The 26,961-nt window shown below is 47.7% G+C and overlaps 3 protein-coding genes across 3 annotated transcripts in view; 2 read left to right on the forward strand and 1 right to left on the reverse strand.

Moving 5' to 3' along the window:
- LOC142473654 (histone H1.11R-like) overlaps positions 1-26,961 on the forward strand; it is a 205,696-nt gene that overhangs the window by 105,133 nt on the left and 73,602 nt on the right. The gene's annotated exons all lie outside the window — the stretch shown is intronic.
- Positions 17,064-18,037, forward strand: LOC142473641 (histone H1.11R-like). Its single transcript, XM_075580736.1, has one exon. The coding sequence runs from the start codon at positions 17,122-17,124 to the stop codon at positions 17,776-17,778; it is 657 nt and encodes a 218-aa protein (XP_075436851.1). The 5' UTR covers positions 17,064-17,121; the 3' UTR covers positions 17,779-18,037.
- On the reverse strand, positions 17,970-18,967 carry LOC142473642 (histone H3). Its single transcript, XM_075580737.1, has one exon. The coding sequence runs from the start codon at positions 18,935-18,937 to the stop codon at positions 18,527-18,529; it is 411 nt and encodes a 136-aa protein (XP_075436852.1). The 5' UTR covers positions 18,938-18,967; the 3' UTR covers positions 17,970-18,526.

The following is a 26,961-nucleotide window of genomic DNA, read 5'->3' on the forward strand; positions in this document are numbered from 1 at the left end:
CTCCGCGTCACCACTATGCCATGGCCCATGTGACTTCCGCCTGTCCCGGCGACCTCTGGGACAGCGGAACTTCCGGTCTGACGCACACGGAACCATTATTCCTCCACCGCGGCAACAGGAGGATTACACCCTCCACAGAGGGGCGGCGGCCTTCACGGGCATGGCCGGGAGGAGGGAACGCCGGGGACTGCAGAGGGAGAGACGACTGGACTCAGAGGGGTGGGAGGGGCCAGATTGATGACCTGATCCCCGTCGCCCCCCGGGGATCCCACGGGTGGTAGCTGGGCAGGCCGTGTGCAGCGGGCAGAGGGAGGATACCCGGAGGGTCCCTCAATCTTCATCATCATGTCCCGTTCCAGTCGGGGCCCGGGAGGGCGGGGGAGGGGGGGAGAACTCCCTATACTGAACACCCCTCAGATGAAAGGGCCTAAAGGGTTGCTTAAAAATACACGGTTATGCCAAAAATACCCAAATTGTTTGCTGTCTAGTTCAAGAGATAGCCTAATGTTGTCTTATTTGACGTTTTCTTTATCTCTACAGCAGGCGGTGGGACTGGGAGTCCGGGGATGCCCGTGATGGGGCTCGCCTCGTGTGCCCCTCTGCCCGACAGCGATGTGGATCCTGGCTCGGCCCTGCCCTTACCGGAGGGCACGGGCGAGTCAAAGAATGGCAAAAATAGTATAACAGGGAGAGGTGTGGCAGTAGAGACGAGGGGGACCATCCGGTCAGCGGGGATCTCCGGACGTCCAGCCACAGCTGCTCGACTAAAGTTAAGTCAAGTTCAGTTAAAATTATTCGGAGTTGTTAGGAGGTTTTACACTTACACTGTGCCACTTTTTATACTATGTTGACTTGCCGGTGTGAACTACCCTGGTAGTTTGTCGGCGCCTCGAAAGGTGCCTCATGGAACTAGTCCATGAGGACCGCTCTTCCCTACAGAGGACAGAACTACAAAGGCCTGGTAGCCCAACCCAGCGGTACCAGGCAACTGTCCAGTCCGTAGTGCTGAAGAGCCGGCTCTGGCTCACCCCAGACAGGGCTCTTTCCATTTGTATTATTCTTTTTGCGCGTTTCCACGCTCCCTCCCTTACCCCCCTCCCCAGGCCACCCCACCATACCGGGGCGCGGAACCCCTATGATAAAAGATCACCGACAACTACTCCAGCCGAGACCCTCAATGTTCACTCCGAGGCCATCCATTTAGTACAGATCACGATGCGTACACATACAATTTGAATGGCGTTAAATATTATATCTAACAACGTCAACGGCTTTAATAGCCCCATAAAAAGGAAGGCCGCATTCATAGATTACAAAAGGAAAAAAGCAGACATGCTCCTCTTACAGGAAACCCACTTCAGTACCAGTAGCTCCCCTAAATATTTAGATAACCACTACAAACAATTCTACCTAGCGTCTGCCACAGAGAAAAAGAGAGGGGTAAGGATCCTCTTTCATAATAGCGTACCCTTTACAATGCAGACACTCAGGAGGGATAGTGCAGGCAGATTCCTGATTGTCGTGGGAATTATCCACGAACAACCGATAACCCTGGCGACGCTATATGCTCCTTGTGAGCAAAGTCATGATTTCTTCAGAGATTTCTTCCAAAAACTGTCCCAAGTAGCCAAAGGCAACATTATCCTAGCAGGTGACTTTAATCTCACGATGAACCCAAACCTAGATAGGTCAGGCACACCTAGGAGTGGGCAGCGAAGGGCTCTGGAGGCTCTAAAGAAGGGACTTAAGAAAAATCAGCTGACTGATATCTGGAGGGAGTTATATCCCACAGAGAGAAATTACACCTTCTATTCCCATCCTCATGATGCATATAGTAGAATTGACTATTTCTTCATCTCTAGTAGACTGGTCCCCTTGGTCTCCTCTACAAGGATCCATGATATTTCATGGGCTGACCATGCACCTATAGAGCTACGGTGCACTCAAATTCATTCTGATAGACCTGGTGCAAATTGGAAGCTTAATGAGTCACTGTTATAAACTCCAGATATCTGCGGAGCAGTGAGGGAGGAAATCAACCAATTCTTTAAGATAAATCATGGTTCAGTAAAATCATACTTTACCCTTTGGGAAGCCCATAAGGCAACCATAAGGGGCACATTAATTGGTATAGCAGCTCGCAGAAAACGAGAGAGAAACACCAAATTGGTAACGCTCCAAAATAAACTGCATGCCCTCACAGCAAGGCATAAAAAACGATCTGACCCGCAGACATTAACTGAAATACAGAACACCAACATTGTACTTAATCTTCTGCTGACCTCGCAGGCAGACAAATCATTGAGTTGGTCAAAGAGGAAATACTATGAAAAGGCAAACAGGCCAGATACTATGCTAGCGCGCAAATTACAAACCAAACACTCAAATTATAACATACAGGCGATTCGCTTAAAAACTGGAGCCTCTACATCAAATTCGAAAAACATAGAGGAAGTATTCAAATCTTTCTACGAAAACTTATATAATGGAGAGAAAGTGGCACATAATATCAAAACCACAAGGGCCGCAGAAGATTTTCTGGCAAGCGCCAAACTGACGGGGCTAGATGAGGTGGACAGAGGGGTGTTGGAAGCGGAGTTCACGATAGAGGAACTTTCCCAAGTCATAACTGACCTCAAGCCTTCTAAGGCCCCAGGCCCTTATGGCTACACAGGGCTGTATTATAAGAAGTTCATTAAGAACCTAGCCCCATGGCTGCTCCGAATGTTTAATGCCGTATTGGCAGGAGCCCCGATCCCGGAGCAGATGCTCCAAGCGTCTATCTCAGTGATTTATAAAGAAGGAAAAGATCGGCAAGATTGCAAAAGTTATCGCCCAATCTCCCTCATTAATACTGATGTTAAAATATATGCCAAACTAATAGCCAATAGATTGAGTCACATCCTGCCCAGACATACATCCAGATCAAGTCGGCTTTATTAAGGGTAGACAAGCTGCGGACAACACCCGACGAATCATTGATCTGCTAGAGATAGTCAATAATAAGAAAATACCATTTGAGCAGCTGTGTTCCAGAGATACGGACACAAGGGGACTCACGTCTAGAATGTACAGGGAAGTGATCTGCCAGAAGTCGCCCATTGACAATAGACTGAGTTACATGAGACACTGGGAGTCAGACCTAGGAGAGACTTTAGAGGACGACGAATGGGACAGAATTATTCAGGCGGCGGCAAAAAGCTCAATCTGCACCACATTAAAGGAGAACGCATATAAAGTCCTTATGAGGTGGTATTACACTCCGACACGCTTAGCGAAATTTGTAAAAGGCTACTCCCCTCTCTGCCCTAAACAGTGTGGGGAAGCAGCAGACCTCCGAAATATGCTGTGGTCTTGCACTAAGGTGGCCCCTATTTGGGAACAAATCAGAGATTGGATTCAGCGGATTCTCGATTTGGAGATCCCCCTGGACCCGTGGCTGTTCCTATTGGGCAGGCGGATCCAGGGTCTGTCAAATGCGTCGCATAAATTAATCGCGCATTTTGCTACTGCCACAAGATGTGAGATCGCAGCATTATGGAAACAGCAGGAGAGACCAATTATCCCTAAGATCAAAAATAGAATTTGGCATGTCTGCCGGATGGAACAATTAACGAGTTTAGTTAATGACTCCGGCACAAATTTTCTACAAGTCTGGGACCCATGGTTGACCTAGGTAGACATCCCAGGAGTGGAGGCCACCTCAATCTTGCACTAGGAGGCCTCCTCAATCTTGCACTAATAAAAATAGGTGAGTTCTCCTTTAAGGACAGATTAGACAACATTACTTAGCGACGCACAACTAGCAGACCTCCCTGTAGTCATAGAATTGGGAAAAACAATTGAAAGAGAGAAACCCCAGAAGAACCTGTCCCAGTTAAATTCCTTAGCGAATACCTAAAAAAAATTAACAAGAGATACCTACATACCTACTCCAGAGCATGGCAACCTACCACCTCCCTCCCCGCACCTCCCCCCCTAGCCTCTATCCCTGTCCCCTTGTCTAGTTCGTCTGGTCTTGTTTGTAAAGTGTTAAGTGGATATGTCTTCAAGGCGTCACTATATGTGTTTGACAAAACTGGAAATGTAATAATGGGATGTGGATCATTGGCTGTATTTGTACTTTCCAATAAAAAATTAAAGTTGAAAAAAAATAAGAAAATACCAGCTATGATGTTGAGTCTGGATGCAGAAAAAGCTTTTGACAGGATTGATTGGCCTTACCTACAAAAAACGCTTGGGGCATTTGGCTTTGGGGATAAAGTGAGTGGCGCTTTAATGGCTTTATACGCTGGCCCTGCTGCTAGGGTCATACACCAGGGATTCCCATCAAACACATTTCAAATTAAAAGTGGTACACGTCAGGGGTGCCCATTATCTCCCCTTTTATTCGCCCTGTGTATGGAACCACTAGCAGCGCAGATCCGCAACAACCCGGATATCTCAGGGATTAATATAGACTTGAAATCCCACAAGGTTGCCCTGTATGCTGATGACATCTTATTGATGGTCTCCAAACCCCTTACCTCTCTGCCGAACCTATTTGACCTGTTGGAAAAATTTAATAGGATATCTGGCTTTAAAATTAATCAAACCAAATCAGAGGCCTTGAATATCAGCCTCCAAAAGGAAACAGAAAAACTACTGAGTCTGAACTTCAATTTCAATTGGCAACCAAAACACATTAAATACCTAGGAATTCATATCACTAAAACCTATAAAGGCCTCTACGAAGCAAATTATCCCAAACTGATTTGAACGCTAAAAGAGGATCTGAGAAAGTGGATGCCATATACGATATCCTGGATTGGTAGAACACATAGCGTAAAGATGAATCTCGTCCCCCGTATCCTATACCTCTTTCAGACGCTGCCAGTGCCACTAAGACTGAAGGAAATACTCTCACTCCAGTCTGAAATCTCCAATTTTGTATGGGGAGGAAAAAAGCCGAGAGTAAACAAGACAATTATGAGAAAGACAATTCGGACAGGGGGACTAGCGGTACCTTGCCTGGTATCTTATTACAAAGCGGCGCAATTGTGTCAACTCACACAATGGCAGATCAAACCAGCATTGAAAAGATGGGTGGATCTGGAGACATCGGTTTGCTCCCCTTTGGAGTTAGACAATCTGCTGTGGTTACCTAAAACAGCCATTAAATGGGCTGACCGGCCGCTTTCCTCGATGATCAACTCATTGTCGATTTGGGAGGCCTCTAAATTTAAATATGCCCTAACGTCCAAACACTCGCTGATATCCCGCTTTGGGGTAACTCCGACTTTGCACCAGGACTGTCAGAACACACCTAAGAAATCTGGAAACAAAATAGATATAATCGGCTTAGAGATCTGGAGTGGATACCAAATTAAATTAAATCATTTGAACAAATTAGATCTGAGAAAAACATCCCACATTCCGAATTTTTCCGATACTTCCAGCTCAGGGTGTACTTTAACAAGAACACGCCATACCCGCCATTAACTACATTTGAAAAGCTCTGTCTGACAGAAAAAGACACGCGGGGACTTACATCGCAGATTTATGGAGAAATAGTAGGTTCTGGGAATACACAACAGGAGCAAAAACTAGCATACAGAATTAAGTGGGAGACGGATCTGGGAGAAGCCCTGGAGGAAGACGACTGGTCGGCCATTTTGGAGGCAGCAGCCAAAAGCTCTATTTGCACGACTTTGAAGGAAAACGCATATAAAGTATTGATGAGATGGTACCTCACCCCACTGAAATGATCAAGGTTTATGCCAGGATACTCCCCGCTGTGTTCGAAACAGTGTGGAGAATCGGCCGACCTGTGGCACATGCTGTGGTCTTGCCCCCGTATCTCACCAATTTGGGAAGAAATTAGAAATTGGATCCAGAGGATTTTTGACCTCACAATTCCCCCGGACCCGTGGCTGTTCCTCCTGAATAGACCATGTCCGGGTCTCTCTAAAACTGGTAATAAATTAGTTGATCATTTCTCAACGGCAACGCAGTGCGAGATCGCAGCTATGTGGAAACAACCCGAAATCCCAAATATCCCCAAGATTCAAAATCGAATGTGGTACATATGCCAGATGGAGAAATTAACGAGTTTGGTTAATGACACTGGTGATAAATATCTAAAAGTCTGGTCGCCCTGGTTGGAACAGACAGATATCCCGGGGGTAGAGGTCACCACAATTTGGCAATAATAGTTCAAAATGCGTTTTCACTCGAATGACGGGAGCATTGCAGTAGGCAACTCGGGCACACACAGGGAAGCAATAGGACATAAGAGACCTAAGAGCTAAGTCGACAAGAGCTGAGGGATGATGCAAATCGTTATCTGAATACTATTTTTTATTCTAAAAACTGGAGAGAACCGCACCCGCGGGGTCATCACCCCCCCCCCCCCCAATCTCCCCCACCCTATCCTAACTTTTATTTTATTTCCCCCATAGCGCAGCACCCTAATTGTACCACATAATGCAAAACCGGAGTTATGTTAAGGTTCAGACTGCATAGGTACTCAGGAGAGTACTTTGGTATCGCACTGGAATGTTATGTTTGAGAGATTCACTTGATGTGTACTGTGATACTGTATGTACTGAAAACTCTTTCAATAAACTCAAAGTTGAAGAAAAAAAAATACAGGGGCGCAAGGAACCATCCTTTTTTATAACAAAAAAAATCCAGCTCCAGCTGGAGATGAAGAATTGCGGATGAAACCCTTCCTCAAATTATCCTGGATATACTCGGTCATGGCCTTGGTCTCAGGTATGGATAGGGGGTAAGAACGGCTCTTGGGTAAGGTAGCACCGGGAAGAAGCTCAATAGGACAGTCAAAGTCTCTATGGGGAGGTAACACTTCAGAACGGACCTTATCAAAAATGTCCGCCAGGTCCCAATAGACCGTTGGAAGGGAAGTTTTATACTCTGCTGGTAATTCCACTCCGGCTAACGTCCGTTTGGGGGGAAGACAGGTCTTAAGGCACTGGGGGCTCCATCGTATGGGCTCCTTACCAACCCAATCTAATTGTGGGTTATGAAGTTGCAGCCAGGGGAGACCTAGAATTACATCTACCGATGGAGTATGGATCACGTCCAAGATAATCTTCTCTTGGTGACCGTCCTCCGTGGGAAGGGATAGAGAACAAGTCTCCAGATAAATAAAGGCTGGTTGGAGTGGACGCCGTCTATGGCCTCCAGACCAACTGGAACAGCCTTAGATCGAAAGGGAATCCCATTCCTATAGACAAAACTCTGATCAATAAAGTTCCCCTGAGACCCAGAATCTATAAATGCAGAGGCGGGGATCAGGGAGTTATTCCAGGCCAGAGAAATAGGCAGCATTATACGATTGGGAAGTACTTTAGAAGAAGAAAGAGGGGAAGAGATTATACCCAACGAGACCCTCTCATACCTTATTGGGTCCTGGCGTTTCCCGGTCGCAGAGGACAGCTTACCAGCAGATGACCGGGATGACCGCAGTAATGGCACAGTCCACCATCTCGTCGGCGCAGTCTCTCAGACGCGGATAGACGATGACCTCCGAGCTGCATAGGTTCGGGCTCATACATGGGTTAGGGGACGTGATGGACGAGACTGCGGCTGGAAGATCGGGAGGAGTTGATACGAGGAAGAGCGCGTTCAAATCTCCTCTCTCGTAGCCGCTGGTCCACGCGGATGCAGACCGCAATGAGATCCTCCAATCTGGTGGGTCTCTCCATAGTGGCCAGCTGGTCCTTGATGGCATCCGACAGACCCTGCCAAAAGGCTGCTGATAGTGAGCCATCATTCCAGGAGGTCTCCGCCGCGATACTCCGGAAGTCCAAAGCATACTCGGCGACAAGACGAGTACCCTGGGGAATATGGAACTGAGAAGAATCTGCCGTAATTTGACGACCAGGCGTATCGAATACTTGCCTGAATTCTCGAAGAAAGCAAGAATAGTAATGCGTCATGGTAGGCTCCCGCTCCCAGATGGGGGATGCCTAGGCTAGGGCCTTTCCATTCAAGAGAGACATAATATAGGCCACCTTTGAACGAGCAGTGGGGAAGCACAAAGGTGATAATTCAAATTGCATCTCGCACTGATTAAGAAACCCTCTGTACTTGTGGGGATCCCCTGCATAGCGGTTGGGAGCCGGGAGATGAGGATCCACAGCCACGGGAAGAACCGGGGAGGGAAACGCCACAGTTGCCATGGCAGAGGAGCCTGGGGAAGGCTGCAATGAGGAGAGTCTAGAGAGCTCCTGTGTCATGGAGGCAAGCTGTGCCTCTAGCTGGAGAAGTTGCTGCATGGGGCTTGGTTGCTCAAACTCTTCGGGGTCCATGTCTGTGGGGCTGAGCATAATGTTACACTGAGCTCACCACGGACAACGAGGGACCCCGAAACTGAGGTGAGATGGGTAACAAACTGCACCCACAGATACGGCGGACACCTGGAAAGTGGAAAATAGGCGTCTGGAACCGTCTGGGAGTATAAGATAAAGTAAGATACTCGCCAGACGAGAAGGGAGGTTCCAGAAGATAGGTTGTACCGAGAGCCTGGGATCCAGAGCCGGGAGGTAGGTCGGAATCCGCAAACCAATGTGAAGGGGTCGGGGAGTCCAGGAGGTCAGGATACAAACCAAGGGTAGAAGACAAGAGCGGATCCACAGCCAGGCCGGTTCGGTACGCAAGGGATCACTGAGGAGACAAAGAGACAGGAACTGAGGCAGGCACGACAGTGGTTAACACAGGTCAAACAAAGCTATGCTCAGCAAAAGAATGAATGGCTGAGCAAGGTATAAGTAGGAGGAAGGACCAATAGGGAGAGGGGGAGTAACGAGGGAGCGGTCCCAGGAAAGATAGGGATTGGTAGGGAGAAACTCACCACAGCTGTGCTAGATGTGCTGCTTGTGAGCGGTGCACGCACATCAGGCATGTGCGCCACGCGGGAGAGGCGTGTGCGGCCTCAGCTGGGGGCGGGCACTCCCCCTGAGGGAGGACGTAAAAGTCCTCTGCCGTGCGCGCGTATGCGCGAGATCAGAAGCCGCCGCGGGAAGCGGAGGAGAAGGGAGATCCCGCCCGCAGCGGCGAGAAGGCAGAGCTGGAGCGGGGGTGAGTAAAGTCACGGGGGGAGCCCCTTTAGAGAGAGGTGTTCCCCCGGACCTTACAATAAATAAACAAGGAACAACAACATAAACTATAAGCAATGGTGTATCTCTTAATATGGGGAACCAGGGGGGCCGGGGAACAAGGGGGAAGTCCAGAGGGACCTGGACTATATGTGTTATTTGTATTACCGTATTTCCTCTTGTGTAAGCTGCCAGTGACTGTAAAACACACCATAGATTTGACACTTACAATCAAGGAACATTACTTCTCACTTACCAGGTTTCAGGAGAGGTCCCATGTCAGCGGACGATGAAGCGGGTGGCCTTGACAGGACAGGTCCCACATCTGCAGAGGATTGAAGTAAAGACTGTCAGCAGTAGGTGAAGACCATCACGGCATGATAAAATGTTTGTGTTGATGTGTAGTTACCACATCCCTATCCCCACTTTATACAGTTTTCCACTTCCAGACATCAGTGATTAGCTCTTTTCTGGAAGGGTTACACAAAGAAAAAAACCTATACATTGGGCACAATAAGCCTGGCAGAGGTGGCCATTGCACACGGTATTGGGGTAGTCAGCCGTGCTTTGCTTCCACTCCCACTGGGGAGCTGCGAGCTTCAGATCTGTATCACCCTGCTCCACTAAGCCTTCTCCCATTGCTACTGCCAGGGCGTTGGGCAGAGCCTGGCTCTCTCAATTTCCCTTTGGAGGGTTATATACTACAAATACCGCCGATCCACTCCCAGCCTCTCACTGGAAATGCTCACCTAGTCCCGGTGGCATTCTCCTGGGAACTCTCACACTGTCCCCTGGCCATGCCTTCCGGCCGGCAGGTTTCCCGGGCACGGTCAAACGCTGATGCCTCCTGGGATGCCTTCAACTCACAGAACATTTGCACTAGACAGGCTCTGGTGTGAGCAACCCCTTAATGCCCCATAAGCAGGATCTCCTTAGCTCCCTATAAACTCTGTTCCCTACCCACCCAGTGACACAATAGCTGGCCCCTCTCTGCCCATAGCTGGCCCAGTAAAAAAAACACATAAGGTCTGGGGGACTGAACAGACAGACTCAGCCAACTGAGGTCTCATGCCCTCCATATCGGGGGACCACTCACTGAGCTCTGGCCGTTCACCCTCCGTCACACTGTCAGAGGATTTGAAAAAGGTGGGGGGGGGGGGTTGGTATTCAAGTAATTAGGGACACAGGTTTTGCTTGGTTGGGCTTTGTCTGGTCTTACCTGCCTTGTCTCTTCACAGATCATGACACTCTTTGGCACCAAAAGCTGGGGAACAAGAAACACTGTGTCTGGCAGCAGCACCAAAGGCACCTCCGCCAGGGTAACTACCCAACATTTGCACCATGTGAAAGCAGTCAAATAGCATCATCTGGCAGCTCCACCCGCATCCCCTGGGATTGGATGCTCTGGACTAACCATATCAGGTTGCTCAAGAGGTACTGTAGTGTTGGGGTCCCCCAGTCCAAACGCCTGCCGATTACCTGGGACCCCTGGACGCAAAACTGTTCTTCTATGGACTGCATAGTCCTCCAGCCTGATGGCTGCACACAGCCGTAGGGATCGCTGACTGGGTCATCCGCTGGAACCGCACGACTGCTTGTGGTTCCTTTGCTGGGGCTAGCCTCTCATAGTCGGTAAGCCCTGTTGTTTGGGGACTTTGCCCCAGATTGGGGATACTTGATTGGGATGTGTTGGGGTACTCATCCGCAGATGGTTTAACTGGTCTCCCCGGGAGCACTGGCCATCATGGGCATCCTCTGCTGTCTTTGCTACAGCATCTTCGGCACGCGGCTGACCCACATGGCTTGGTGACTTGCAGAGAGTCAACAATTTGGGGTGCTCTCCTAACCGGCATAGTAGCAGGGGTCAGTACCCACTTTTCTTGCTGTGTACACGGGGGCACACCGTCGTCCGTCATCTTGGCGGCCAGAAGTCAAAGCACCTGTGTGGCACATTCCTAAGCCAGCAAGGTTGCTCTCATGGAGACAGATTCACCGGCAATGTCTCGGTCAATCTCTCGTTCAGCCCCTCTGGCTCATGGCTGACTCAACCTCGGCTAGTGTCTCATGTAGAGTCAGCTTCTGGAAGTACTTGGCTTGCCAGCACTAGGGTTGCCAAGTGTCTTGTCCAAAAATACTGGACACAATGGTGAAAAATGTGGTGTGTGGGGAGGTATGTTATTTATAAATTATCAGACCCCAGGGAGGTACTGGGGCCTCATTTCGGGGTCTGGGATAGGGCAGGAGAAGGTCTGACAAGGTCTCTCAGTATTTAGGTTAACTGTAGGTGATGGTCTGTCATTGCGCCTTGACCCAACATGGCAAACAGAGCCTCACAATTATACGCCATAGTAGGAATGGCAACTGGGGAAAGCCCTGGAGGGTTGAGGTTCGCCTCTGAGATAGTCTTCAGGGTCTCAGTCTCCGGGTGCTTAGCCCCACAAATAGTGGCCAGAACCACATCAGCGTCCAGCCTGCTACACTGAGCTTCCCTGCCTTGCTTCTCCAAGGACATCAGGCAGGATCCGGCTCTCCAGAACTCCCAGCGATGGGCTAAAGAAAATGAATGCCGCCATCCCACTGAACAGCCTTGTGCTGAAAGGGCTTACCTAGCCCCGGTGGTGGTCTAAGGGGAGCCTTCGCACTGTCACATGGCTTGCCTACTTGCTGGCAGACATCCCAGGCACGGCCGAATGCCGTTAACTCCAGTGATGACTTTAGGACAAATAGAACATATATTTTTAATAAAGTGCCTTTCTGGCTGCAGTTTTAAATGTACAGGCAGGATGAGGCTTTTTCTACTTGCCTTTGCAATGCAACCAGTAACCACATGTTTTACACCGATGAGCTGGGGGCACTTCCTTCTGCAAACTTCAGAGACTCCCTGTTAGGGCAATGCCTATGGATCTAGGGAAGTGTTGCAGATGAAAGCCCCAGAGCCACAAAGTGTGAATTAGCCGGGATGCTCGCTGACCAGGAGATCCTGTTAGTCATCTGGGCTAGTTCACACCTTGGGTCCAACTCCTAGCCTGGGAGAAGCCAGGTAAAAAGGGGAGCACTCATATGGTAAGCAGCCCAGGTGTCAGAGTTGCACAGGCGCTGTATCAACTGGAAATCCCTGTAGTGCCCATCTGCAAACTGGGGGCAAGATGGAGATTGGTGGGATGGAGGTTCCCACGAAGGGGATTGGGCGGGTATGTTATAGATATGCTAGCCGACCCTATATACATGCTCCCTAAGCTATCCCCGTTGTCTTTCATCTCTCTTTTACAATGTGAACAAATTTCCACTTTGCTTCTACAAGCGGATAAGAGCAGCAGCAACGATTCCCTAACGCAACAAGTTAATTACATCAGAACCAAGGACATAACTCTTCTTCAGGATCCCGTTAGTGCTGGGGGTTATCTAACGAACCCCAATGGACCAGAAAGAACTTTGCAATATTCACAGACTTATTGGGCTGGCAATTTATGCCCCTTGCAAAAGGACAGCATTTTAAAAGACAATATTCTGGTGCTTTGTTTTACTTCTGGACAGTCTATCCCATTCTCTTCCTCAGTAAGTGTTTTGTCAAGTATATTCTAAGGTTGTCGTGTGTCTGTCTATTAAGGAAATAAATATCAGTTTATTTTGCTCAACTTGTGTGCTCAATCTATTTCCCTAAAATATAAAATTGTTGATACGTTCCGTCCATCGTGACAGTGGCCACACGGCCACAGTTGGAAAAGCGTTTCCTTTCCCTTACTCCAGTGCTGGCGGTCAAAAGACCTAAGGTAGCTGACCCTCCCCAGGCCACCAAACCAGGGGGAAGAAGTCAAAAACCTGGGGTGTTGAAGTAGAGCCGATGGAGGTTGCCCACGAGGGCCAGTGCTCCTTGTGTAACTGGCTGGGCCACCTGCGTGTTAACTGCCCAAACTACCCCTATCCAGTGTAACAGGGTATGTCCCATAATACCTCTCTTTCCCACATAGTGTATCTATTATGTAAGTCCCTATTATGTTCAGAGCACTAACAGGTTAATCTATGAGCCAGTGACCCCCCAGTGAAGGAAGTAAGGTGGTGACTCATGGCCTGTGCAAGCCTATCCAAGATGGGTACAGTCCATGAGCCCGCCCCTTGCAGAGACTTCCAAGTGGGAGTATCTGTAACCCGTAGCTCACTACAAACGAGGCGTGACCGTGGGGCTGAGGTAGGGATTTGTATAGAACGCCAACCACAACAACGAGGGCACATCTAGAGTATAGGACAGTCGTACAGGCCGGATCAGGGTAACAGAAGACAGGGTAAGTGAGGTACTTGTGAATCTTGGAGTATAGAGCAGCGGATTGTTGGGGTACGAAGCCAGGGTCAGGGTTGTAGAGCGTAGAGCAGTCGTGGAGCCAAGCAAGGGTCAGTGCAGGAGAGAGTGGCGTCGCCGTGGTTCCAAATCCAGGGTCAATGCAGGAGAGCATCACAGAGTAGTCGTTGCCAAAGCCAAGGTCAGTGCAGGAGAGCATCACAGAGTAGTATCCATGCAGGGTCAGGCAGACAGGAACTAGGTGATGAGTGCAGCGTCACACAAACAGAGGTTATGCTCGGCAATGAATGGGAGCTCTGAGAGAATATTTATAGGACCTCCCACCAATGGGAGGCAACCAGGAAGCAGGCGTTTGGTACAGGATAGGCTGCTGGATCATGCAGGTGTGACCTATTACACAGCCAATAGCTACCGCGTCAGAATTTGTGCATGCCCCCCGCAAAACCCGTAGGTGACCTGGTCACGCACTGTCATTGTGCGCCACGACACCCGCACCGCCATGAGGGCGGAAACCAGAGGCGAGACCCATGGAGATAGAGGAGGGGCGCAACTGCGCCGCATAACAGTGATATCAGGACAGGGCCGGGTACCAGAGGCAGGACCCGCTGAGGTAGAGGCGGAGTGAGGGGCGTAACCGCGCTGCATAGGGGTGATGCCAGGACGGGGGCGGGTCAGAGGGGCGGAGACCGCAGACCACAGGGAAAACCGTGTACCATGCATGCGCGCTGCGCATCAAGACAGGAGGAGCAAGAACGCGCTCCATGCCCAGAGACCGAAGGGGACTGCACAGAACCCGCGCACCGTGCGTAAGTTCCACCCCAGTTTGCCACTCTTGAGTGTTATGGTAGTCCAATGGGCAAGTGAGGGTTAAAGGGGCAGGAGCAGCAGAACAGCGAATCCTCACAGTATCACATTTAGTCAGTCTTGTGCTGGGAGGAGAAGAGAGCACAAGGGCTGTCATTGTTCCCCATCGGGGGAAAGCATGCCCACCCCAGGCTCAGGCCTGGGGACCATTAAGGCTCATGGTGAAAAAAAATGGTGAGCAGGAAAGGGCTGCTGCACTGTCACGCACTGTCATTGTGCGCCACGACACCCGCACCGCCATGAGGGCGGAAACCAGAGGCGAGACCCATGGAGATAGAGGAGGGGCGCAACTGCGCCGCATAACAGTGATATCAGGACAGGGCCGGGTACCAGAGGCAGGACCCGCTGAGGTAGAGGCGGAGTGAGGGGCGTAACCGCGCTGCATAGGGGTGATGCCAGGACGGGGGCGGGTCAGAGGGGCGGAGACCGCAGACCACAGGGAAAACCGTGTACCATGCATGCGCGCTGCGCATCAAGACAGGAGGAGCAAGAACGCGCTCCATGCCCAGAGACCGAAGGGGACTGCACAGAACCCGCGCACCGTGCGTAAGTTCCACCCCAGTTTGCCACTCTTGAGTGTTATGGTAGTCCAATGGGCAAGTGAGGGTTAAAGGGGCAGGAGCAGCAGAACAGCGAATCCTCACAGTATCACATTTAGTCAGTCTTGTGCTGGGAGGAGAAGAGAGCACAAGGGCTGTCATTGTTCCCCATCGGGGGAAAGCATGCCCACCCCAGGCTCAGGCCTGGGGACCATTAAGGCTCATGGTGAAAAAAAATGGTGAGCAGGAAAGGGCTAGAAATAAGGTCCGGGGCCCGGCTTTCACTGGGCTAGAGCCAATTGTTTCCCGCAGACCTGGTGGCGCCTTCCCAGCGGGATATTTGGGGCTGACCGGAGGGACCTATTGCAGGGTTGGTCTTGAGCCCTTAAGCTGATCCCCTTCCCCCATTTGTGCAGCAGGGCGAGCGCTCATCCTGTGTTTGGCGGCAACGTCACAATACAAGTTGTGATTGGTCAAGGGCCCCTGCTCCATGTTAAGGATATCCAGCAGGGGCTATGTAAGGAGTGAGGCCGGTGTAGGGAACCAGACAACCTATGGAGGCGATCGGAGACGCGCTGGCAGGCTTTTAAAAAGTGCTTTGTGTTAAAGAGCATACACAAGCACTGATCTCAGCTGAGAAGCGCCAGAGAAGCCCGGTCAGCGGAGCAAGTGGGAGTTTTACGGAGACACAGCTGAGAGAAGCTCTGCGAACAACGATACCAGAAGCGGTCAGGATAAGCCTTCCGGAAGCAGGCCCTGCACCTTGTTGAGGCTAGTGACTTACTCCCAGAAAGTGAGTGTATCAGTGATTAGCTCTTTTCTGGAAGGGGTTTACACACAATACATTATACACAGGCCAAATGAGGCGGCCTTTAAAACACGGTGTTAGGGGAAGCCAGCCAGGCTTTACCTTATTATGTGAGGCTGGCTACCCCAACCGTCACATGTATGTTGTGTGTTTTCTGGCTTGCCAGAATAAACTTTTGTTTATTCAACTAGTGTGTCATTCGGGAGAAGGAGTGGCTCAGTGAGTAAACACTGAGTAAAACACACTGGCATTGAGAGTGAGTTTGAAGCCTGGTTCAACTCCTAGTGTCAACTACTTGTGACCTTGGGCAAGTCATTTTATCTCCCTGTGTCTCTGGCTCCAACAAAATAGATTGTAAGCTCCACGGGGCAGGGACTGTGTCTGCAAAATGTCCCTGTAAAGTGCTACATAAAACTAGCAGCGCTATACAAGAACGTACTATTATTTTTATTATTATTATTATTTTCTGGTGATAGTGATCCTGATGTAAAGATGTTAAAAGTTCTGGTCTCTGGTGACAATGGTCACAAAACATGTCAGTTCCTATACATAGTGCTAATAGTGACATTACATAGTTATGTAACACACAGGGTGATTAATAACCTAATCTTCCATTAATATCACATACACATTTTTTTGTAATCCACAAATAAACATATTTTTAACACTTCCCAATTGTATTATAAAGCTTAAACAAAATAGTTGTTTGATTATTACATTATTAAAATATATTTACTGTCATTCACATGATGTGTATGTTACTATGATTGTTTTTAGAAAACATAATTTACATACATATCATTATAAACTATTCATTTGCAGAACAGATGGAATACAAAACTTTTCGAATCTCCCATTTAATAACCAATATTCATAACTGACAATGGAATAATACAGAGCTTAGTACCGGGGAAATGGAACAACATGAAATAGCAATGTACACTGCACAGGAATTATTGTGCTACTTGTACATATATAGTGAATCCCCAGACCATGTTTATATTTTTATATGCACATTATTTTAAACTGATACTGTAGAATAATATGTCCTTAGTGTCACTGTATGAGGATGGAGGTTGCACATTTAGTCTGAGCAAAGTAAAAGTGACAGAAATAGACAGATATGAATGAAATCTGGCAAATCCCGGGCTACAGAGCCGAACTTTCACCCATTATTCCTAATTGTGTTTGTACTTTCCCAGCAGAAAAATGATACAGCAGTGAAGATAATATAATTCCATATAAATTGCATGCAAGACGGGGGGATGTGAGTAATAATTAGGGGATAAAATGCCCTTTTCTTGCAGCCTCAGAAACACAAAGTCAGAGCAGTGTTTGTGATCCGGGAGGATGAGAGTCAGGGGCGGGCCTTAGTGATTATACCCAATGAGAGAGAAGCTCACTCCGATAACTAACCAATCACAGAGCAGCAGGCTCTCTATATAAGTCCCGGCAGGTCCCCGCCCCCAGTATAACTTTCTGTCAGTGTGTTGGGGGATTTTACCTGCAGCTGCAATGGCCGAGACCGCTCCTGCTCCTCCTCCTCCAGCTGAAAGCGCCGCCAAGAAGAAGCAGCCGAAGAAAGCGGCCGGAGCCTCGAAAAGCCGCCCAGCAAAGTCCGGTCCCAGCGTGTCCGATCTGATAGTGAGAGCTGTGTCCGCCTCTAAGGAGCGCAGCGGGGTCTCCCTGTCCGCTCTGAAGAAGGCTCTGGCTGCAGGAGGCTACGATGTGGAGAAGAATAACAGCCGCCTGAAGCTGGCTCTCAAGGGCTTGGTGAGCAAGGAAACCCTGATCCAGCTGAAAGGGAGCGGAGCCTCCGGATCGTTCAAGCTGAATAAGAAGCAGCTGGAGAGCAAGGAGAAGGCGGCCAAGAAAAAGGATGTGGGGAAACCCAAGAAGCCAGTGGCAAAGAAACCCGCCAAGTCCCCCAAGAAACCCAAAAAGGCTCCGGCAGGATTGAAGAAAAGCCCCAAAAAGGTCAAGAAACCGGCGGCCGCCAAGAAGCCAGCAAAAAGCCCGAAGAAGTCTAAAGCTGCCAAGCCCAGGAAGGCTGTGAAGAGCCCGGCGGCTAAAAAGGCTGCGAAGCCAAAAGCTGCTAAGAGTCCAGCTAAGGCCAAGGCAGCCAAACCCAAAGCAGCAAAGCCCAAGAGGGCGGCAGCTCCTAAGAAGTGAGACCGACAACTTCAGCCTCTTACAAACACAAAGGCTCTTTTAAGAGCCACCACAACCCCACATAGAGAGCTGTGCACATAATGTGTAACTGGGAATGTTTCTCCAACTTATCCCATGCAGGGGTTTGTGTTACACTGCCAGAGCATAAGTGTATATGAATTGATACTGCGAGCACTGTAAGGTGCATGTGTAAGTTTGTAGTCCCTAACCTATTGCACGAATAAATGTTTCTCAGACAAACTGACATATTAGGTGATATAGTTTTGTTTGTGTCTACATAAACAATGTTCACATACACGGTTTATAGAAAATAAAAATTAAAATAGTGTAGTTGACATCAGAAAAACTTATTTATCACCATGTTATAAAATAAATGTGTTTACATCACATTGAAAGCATGAAGCACACGCTATTCCCTAACACTTCAGTATAATCACCAGTGGCACATGGGAGGGGGGACATTTACAGGTTTGTCTTTACGTGCAGCCATATACAGCATGAAATGGTGACTATGCATGCAAGTCTATATATCACATGACAAAGAATACACAAATATTGAAGGTGCGTTTATCTATATTGTCACACATCAAGTACATATGTTGGTACAAGGATAACACACTTCTTTCATTCTCTATATTGAGATCAGTATCCGTGTGTTAATATTGATCAGGCAATTTCTTTGAAAATGTGGTGGCTCTTAAAAGAGCCTTTGTTTTTCGGGTGTAAACGAAGTCAGGGTGCAGCCGGCCTAAGCTCTCTCCCCTCTGATCCTGCGGGCCAGCTGGATGTCCTTAGGCATGATGGTGACCCTCTTGGCGTGGATAGCGCACAGGTTGGTGTCCTCGAAGAGCCCCACCAGATAAGCCTCGCTGGCCTCCTGCAGAGCCATGACAGCCGAGCTCTGGAAGCGCAGGTCAGTCTTGAAGTCCTGGGCGATCTCCCGGACCAGGCGCTGGAAGGGCAGCTTGCGGATGAGCAGCTCGGTGGACTTCTGGTAGCGGCGGATCTCCCTGAGAGCCACAGTACCGGGCCGGTAGCGGTGAGGCTTCTTCACTCCGCCGGTGGCCGGAGCGCTCTTTCTGGCAGCCTTGGTCGCTAGCTGCTTACGGGGAGCCTTCCCTCCGGTGGATTTCCGGGCGGTCTGCTTGGTCCGGGCCATCCTGTGCTGCTGTGTCAGTGCGCGTCTCCGGTCAGGAACTAATAAAGAAAAAAAACGCTGCAGCTGCGTATTTATGGACTGCAGATCGCTGTGATTGGCTGCTTTGGTCCCGCCCTTCGCTCTGATTGGTTCTGTGAAAGCCGTTGCGATGTTCAAAAATCCCGCCTCAGACCGATATCGTCCTAATAAAGTTATTATATATTTAGTGCTTGTAAGTGGGACAATTAAAAAGATTTAATGTGATAACATTAGTGTTTGCACAGATACAGCACAGAGCTCTCTGACATGGAACATGTACTTATACCAAGTATTCAAATGATCTTTAATCGGTGAAATGTAATATGAGGGGGTTTCTTTCCCAGATCATTGCTTCAATGGGACTTTCTTGGTTCCTCTTCTTCTAATGTTCACATTGCGTTATTATTATAAACCCGAACACAGAGACACAAAGAAGCGGAACCGCGCGGCTCGTTTCCTTAATGCCTGCAGTTCCCAGAGCACCACACGGTGGCAGTGCTGCGCTATAAATGGGGCTTCCCTCAATGTCTTCTCGCTGTCACTGCTCTGTGTGATCTGATCAGCTCCTAACCGGGCTCTTTGGCTTCCCTCTAATGCTCCAGTCACAGTAGTTTGCTTTTAATTAAAATACCAAGTCTGTATATGTGTATACACAATGTGTTATAGTTTAAGCACAAATTAAATATTCCATAATGAATTATGTATTTTCTAAATACAGATGAACATCTGATGTTAGAGTAATATAACTAGACTGAACAGGGGCCTGTATTTAAAGATATCTATTAAACGTATCCTCATTCCTTATTTATTGAACTATATCACTGCATATGAAATATTAAAATTACCAATGTAAATAAACACTATCTAATACATTTAAACAGAAGCTGAACTATATCAAGACTTGTTTTTTTATGTTTCAGATACAATATTAGCATTTAAGCTGACTATTTAATTATGCATTAATTGTTGCTGTATTTTTGCATCTTTTTTCCAATGCTTGTCAAACTATTTCACCATTTAGGCAGATCTGGATAAGGATATATTTCCATTGTTTCAATATGTTTTTTTTTATTATTAATTAATGTATCTTCTCATACTGTTCATTCTTTTTTAAACTATAGATTTCTTATTTATCCTGAATAAGTCAGTTAGTTAATTGTAACTACAAATTGAAGAGATAGTTTCCCCAAAGCTGCACTCAATATCCCATTCTTAATAAGCCTTCACTTTTAATACTTGTTACACTATTACTATGAACAAACATTACACATGAACCTACCAATCTTTACTTTAAGTGGTGAAGAGAAAAACAGTTTTTTTTTTCCAATAGTTCACCTCCTCTAATTAATATATTATCTATAACGTATCCAATGCTGTTTTTGTTCTTTTATTATTTATAGATAAAATGCATTACATATGTATTGGAATCAATACATTAAATACTCTAATTTCTTGGAGACCATAATTTTGACCCACAGAAATAAGTAAAATAAAATTAATACATTGTTTGTGACAAACTCAGTGAATTAAATCTAACAAATAATAATAATAATACTATTATTATTATTATTATTATTATTATTATTATTATTATTATTATTATTATTATTATTATTATTATTATTATGTGCCTAAACCAACATGGTGATTACTTTTACCTAAACAGGTGCTCAAGCGACCAAGTTAATAACACTAGTGTGATCATTTTCTATGCAAATAACTACTTAGTGCTCAAATGTGTCACAATCTCCACTAACCAATCCTACTAAGTAACTATCTCCTATACAATTGCTATCATTAGCTACTCTTACAAACTAGTGTAACATTGATATATGTTGCAACCAATCTACAATAATAATCTCAGGGGGAAGGTATCTCTCTAAATTGAAAACATTCAGTGTTTGATTCAATGTATCAATCTGCATACCTTTCTACTCTCTGTAGAGGAAAAATTGTATGTCGTATATTGTCTGTAACCTGGCATATCACCATTATCTTGTGTTATACCATGTTTCCACTGCAGCTATGGATTCTGGGAAATAAACACACATATAAGCATACAGTGTCACCTTTAACTTAATATCCATATTAACATGATCTCCTATAAGCATAGTTCTGCCTTATTATACAGAATTTTTTTGCACAGCTTGCTATATATCGTATAACTTCCATCATGTTTAAAATATAGTTTATATTTCTAAAACATATGTTAGTATGTCTTTGAATATCTGTAATCTAAACAGCTGTTAGATTGTTTTGTGAAATGTAAATGAAGGGAGAGAATGAAAAGCCTGAAAAGCTCCAGCCTCATTGTATTGTATGGGGGCTATGCACTAAGCTCAATGGGTTTGCGTTCTAATGTTAAAAAAAATGCATGTCCGTTAAAAAGTGAGGCCGGGGGACTCGCCCCCGGAAGCCAGGGTGAATGGCAGCTTAGGGAATTAGCTCCCTTCACACTGGCAAGAATCATATAGCAAAGTGACAATAAAAATCACCATAAAAACCTCCAGAAGGCTGATAAATTTGGCGGAATACCTGGGGATGCCAGCCAAGGCTAATTCAAAGCAAAAAGACCCCTCGGTCAAGACATATTTCAACAAAGCCACACCGTCAGCAGCAGGAGGCTCTGTATCACCCACACCGACTATGCAGTCAGAGTCCGACAGCGAGACACTAACCCCACTAGCTGATGACCAGGAACTGGTCAGGAGAAAGGATCTCCGTGAATTCTGCGGGGAAATTAAGACCTTTTTCCGCAAAGAACTCTGGAACCTGCGGAGAGATTTGGACGCGGTGGGTGAAAGGACCGGGACCCTTGAGAAAAAAATGGATACCAACACGAGGGCCATAGTACAAACTAATAAAACGGTATCCCAATTGGCAGAAAAGGTCAGAGAGATAGCAGACAAACAAGAGGACTCTGAAAACCGAGAACGCAGGAACAATGTCCGCATCAGGGGAATCCCAGAAACTATTACAGATCACGAGGACTTTGTTCAAAAATAGCTGGAGCATTTGCTCCCAGATAAATCGGAGCAGGATTTACACTTGGACCGCTGCCACCGAGCGCTCCGTTCAAGGCCGCAAGCGGGAGACCCCCCTCGGGACATAATAGTGTGGTCCCACTAATTCCGCATAAAAGATGCTGTCTGCCAGATGGCGAGAGAGGCGAGATCCCTGGAGTTTGAGGGCTTCAGGCTTCAGGTCTTTCAAGACCTGTCGCCAGCTACCCTAGCCAGACGCAGGAGCCTAGGCCCTATAACAAAAGTGCTGCAAGAAAAGGGGACCCGCTACAGGTGGTTGTTCCCATTTGCCCTGCTCGTGGTGAAAAAAGGAGTCGCAAACACACTGCGGAAGGTGGAAGATGGCGACGCATTTTTAAAGAAATTGGGGCTACTACCAAGCCCAGGTCCCTCCCAACCTCCTCACCTTAATCCAGAGCCTGATCCAGCGCTGGAGACGACCTGGCAGAAGGTGGGGACTCCGGAGGCTGCAGATCAGTGAAGAGCCGAGTTTCCCAGCCGCAGCCGTGTCCAATTAAACATTTAAAGGAAAAGTGCCCAATTCCCCCCCCCCCCCTTGGAATACATGGCCGCCGGGTTCCCTTGCCTGTGTCTTTTTTTTTCTCTCTTCGTCTCCCCCTGGTGGTCGTCTTCACACATTGCAGGCTACAGTGGAGGTAAGCGACCAGCCTCTGCAGCATCTGGCGGGACGCCAAGAAAAGAGCGCGAAGAAGGTGGAGACGGCGTCGCAGATGAGAAGAAGGCTCCGTGTCACCATATTGCCCTGGCCCATGTGACTTCCGCCTGCCCCGACGGCTGCTGGGAAAGCGGAACTTCCGGCTGGACGCACGCGACGCCATTTACTCTCCTCCATGGCGGCAACTGGAGGACTGCACACCCCACAGCGGAGCGGCGTCCCGTATGGATGCGACGGAGGAGGGTAGCGGGGGGGAGGGAAGCATCCGGGGACTGGTGGTGGGGGGGGGGAGGTGGGAGGGACTGGATCGGAGACCTGATTCCCGTCACCCCCGAGGGATCCTACGGGCGGCAGCCAGGCAGGCTGCAGACGGAGGGCAGAGGGAAGACGCACGGGGGGCCCATCAACCTTCAATATCATGTCCCGTCCCGGGGAAGGCCCTGGGGGAGGAGCAGGAGAGGAGGGAGGGGGGAGGACTCTATATTGGACACCCCGCGGAAGAAGGGACCTAAGGGGTTACTTAAAGAGACACGGCTGTACCAGAAATACCCCATTTGTTTGCCGTCTAGTTTAAGAGACAGCCTAATGTTATTCTATGTTCATTATCTTTATCCCTGCAGCAGATGGTGTGGCTGGGAGCCCGGAGACGCCCGTGGGGATGTGTGCCTCGGGTACCCCTCTGCTTGAGGGTTATGTGGAACCTGACCCAGCCCTGTCCCTGCCAAAGGGTACAGGCGAAGCAGAGATTGGCGTATGCAGCACTGCAGGAGGAGGTGAGGCAGTGAGGGCGGCCGATCGACGGGGGTCTGTGGTCGTCCAGCCACGGCTGTTCAACTAAAGCTAAGTCAGGTTTAGTTGAAACTACTTAGAACTGTTTAGAGGTTTTACACTTTTACACTTACACTATGTCACTTCTTACACTTTGTTGACCTGCCGGTGTGAACTACCCTAGTAGTTCGTCGGCGCCTCAAAAAAGGTACCTCATGGAGCTAGCCCATGAGGACCGCTCTCCCCTACAGAGGACAGATCTATATAGGCCTGGTAGCACAACCCAGTGGTGCCAGGCAACTGTCCAGTCCGTAGGGCCGCAGAGCCGGTACTGGCTCACCCCAGACAAGGCTCTTCCCACTTTGTTTATTTTTCCTGCGCGCTCCCACGCTCCCCCCCTACCCTCCCCCTCCAGGCCACCTTGCCATATCGATGCGCAAAACACACATAATAAAATATCACCCACACCTACTCCATTCGAGGTCCTACAGGCCCATTCCGGGACCACCCAGGCCATGCAGATCATGAGGTATCAACAATGTTACACACCAGGAAAATGCATACACATAATACGATTTAAATGGCGTTAAATATCATCTCTAACCATGTCAATGGCTTTAACAGCCCCATATAAAGGAAAGTCGCATTCATAGATTACAAAAGGATAAAAGCAGACGTGCTCCTCTTGCAGGAAACCCACTTCAGTACTAGCAGCTCCCCTAAATATTTAGATAACCATTATAAGCAATTCTACTTAGCGTCTGCCACAGAGAAAAAGAGAGGAGTGGGGATCCTCTTTCATAATAGCGTACCCTTTACAATGCAGACACTCAGGAGGGATAAGGCAGGCAGATTCTTGATTGTTGTGGGAATTATCCACGAACAACCGATCACCCTAGCAACGCTGTATGCTCCTGGTGAGCAAAGTCATGACTTTTTCAGAGACTTCTTCCAAAATTTGGCCCAGATAGCCAAAGGCCACATTATCCTGGCTGGTGACTTTAATCTCGCGATGAACCCAAACCTAGATAGGTCGGGCACACCCAGATATGGGCAGCGAAAAGCAGTAGAAACACTAAAGAAGGGACTTAAGAAAAATCAGCTGACTGATATCTGGAGGGAGTTATATCCCACAGAGAGAAATTACACCTTCTATTCCCATCCCCATGACGCATATAGCAGAATCGACTATTTCTTCATCTCTAGTAGACTGGTCCCCTTGGTCTCCTCTACGAGGATCCATGATATTTCGTGGGCTGACCATGCACCTATAGAGCTACGGTGCACTCATATTCGTTCTGATAGGCCTGGTGCTTACTGGAAACTTAATGAATCGCTGGTAAAAATCCCAGATGTTTGCAGAGCAGTAGGCGAGGAAATTAACCAATTCTTTAAGATTAATCATGGTTCAGTAAAATCATACTTTACCCTCTGGGAAGCCCATAAGGGGCACATTAATTGGTATAGCAGTGTGCAGAAAACGCGAGAGAAACACCAAATTGGTGACGCTCCAAAATAAACTACATGCCCTCACAACAAGGCACAAAAAACGACCTGACCCGCAGATATAAATGGAAATAAAGAACACCAAAATTGAACTAAACCTTCTGCTGACCTCGCAGGCAGACAAATCATTGAGTTGGTCAAAGAGGAAATACTATGAAAAGGCAAACAGTCCAGATACTATGCTAGCGGGCAAATTACAAACCAAACACTCAAATTATAACATACAGGCGATTCGCTTAAAAACTGGAGCCTCTACATCAAATCCGAAAAACATAGTGGAAGAATTCAAATCTTTCTACGAAAATGTATATAATGGAGAGAAAGTGGCACATAATATCAAAACCACAAGGGCCGCAGAAGATTTTCTGACGAGCGCCAAACTGATGGGGCTAGATGAGGTGGACAGGGGGGTGATGGAAGCGGAGTTCACAATGGACGAACTTACACAGGTCATAACTGACCTCAAGCCATCTAAGGCCCCAGGCCCTGATGGCTACACAGGGCTGTATTATAAGAAGTTCATTAAGAACCTAGCCCCATGGCTGCTCCGAAAGTTTATTGCCATGTTGGCAGGAGCCCCGTTCCCGGAGCAGATGCTCCAAGCGTCTATCTCAGTGATTTATAAAGATGGAAAGGATCCGCAAGATTGCAAAAGTTATAGCCCAATCTCCCTCATTAATACTGATATTAAAATATACGCCAAACTAATAGCCAATAGATTGAGTCACATCCTGCCCTGACTTATACATCCAGATCAAGTCGGCTTTATTAAAGGTAGACAAGCTGCGGACAACACCCGACGAATCATTGATCTGCTAGAGATAGCCAATAATAAGAAAATACCAGCTATGATGTTGAGTCTGGATGCAGAAAAAGCTTTTGACAGGATTGACTGGCCTTATTTACGAAAGACGCTTGGGGCGTTTGGCTTTGGGGACAAGGTGAGTGGCGCTATAATGGCGTTGTACTCTGGCCCTGCTGCTAGGGTCATACACCAGGGATTCCCATCAAATACATTTCAAATTAAAAGCGGTACACGACAGGGGTGCCCATTATCTCCCCTTTTATTTGCCCTGTGTATGGAACCACTAGCAGCGCAGATCCGCAACAACCCGGATATCTCAGGGATCAATATAGACTCGAAATCCCACAAGGTTGCCCTGTATGCTGATGACATCTTATTGATGGTCTGCAGACCCCTTACCTCTCTGCCGAACCTATTTGACCTGTTGGATAAATTTAATAGGATATCTGGATTTAAAATTAACCAAACCAAATCAGAGGCCTTGAATATCAGCCTCCCAAAAGCAACAGAAAAACTACTGAGTCTGAACTTCAATTTCATTTGGCAACCAAAACATATTAAGTATCTAGGAGTTCATATCACTAAAGAATATAAGGGCATCTATGAAGCAAATTATCCCAAACTGATTCAAACCCTAAAAGATGATCTGAGAAAGTGGATGCCATATAAGATCTCCTGGATTGGTAGGATACATAGTGTAAAGATGAATCTCCTCCCCCGTATCCTATACCTTTTTCAGACTCTACCAGTGCCACTGAGACTGAAGGAAATACTCTCACTTCAGTCTGAAATCTCCAATTTTGTATGGGGAGGAAAAAATCGAGAGTAAACAAGACAATTATGAGAAAGACAATTCGGACAGGGGGACTAGCGGTACCTTGCCTGGTATCTTATTACAAAGTGGCGCAATTGTGTCAACTCACACAATGGCCCAGCATTGAAAAGATGGGTAGATCTGGAGACATCAGTCTGCTCCCAATTGGAGTTAGACAATATATTATGGTTACCTAAAACAGCCGTTAAATGGACTGACCGGCCGCTTTCCTCGATGATCAACTCATTGGCGATTTGGGGGGCCGCTAAATTTAAATATGCCCTAACATCCAAATACTCGCTGATATCCCCGTTATGGGGTAACCCCAACTTTGCACCAGGATTACCAGAACACACCTCAGAAATTTGGAAACAAAATAGATATAATCGACTGAGAGATCTGGAGGGGATACCA

Source organism: Ascaphus truei, assembly GCF_040206685.1.
Source record: "Ascaphus truei isolate aAscTru1 chromosome 12 unlocalized genomic scaffold, aAscTru1.hap1 SUPER_12_unloc_3, whole genome shotgun sequence".
NCBI classification, from domain to species: Eukaryota; Metazoa; Chordata; class Amphibia; order Anura; family Ascaphidae; genus Ascaphus; species Ascaphus truei.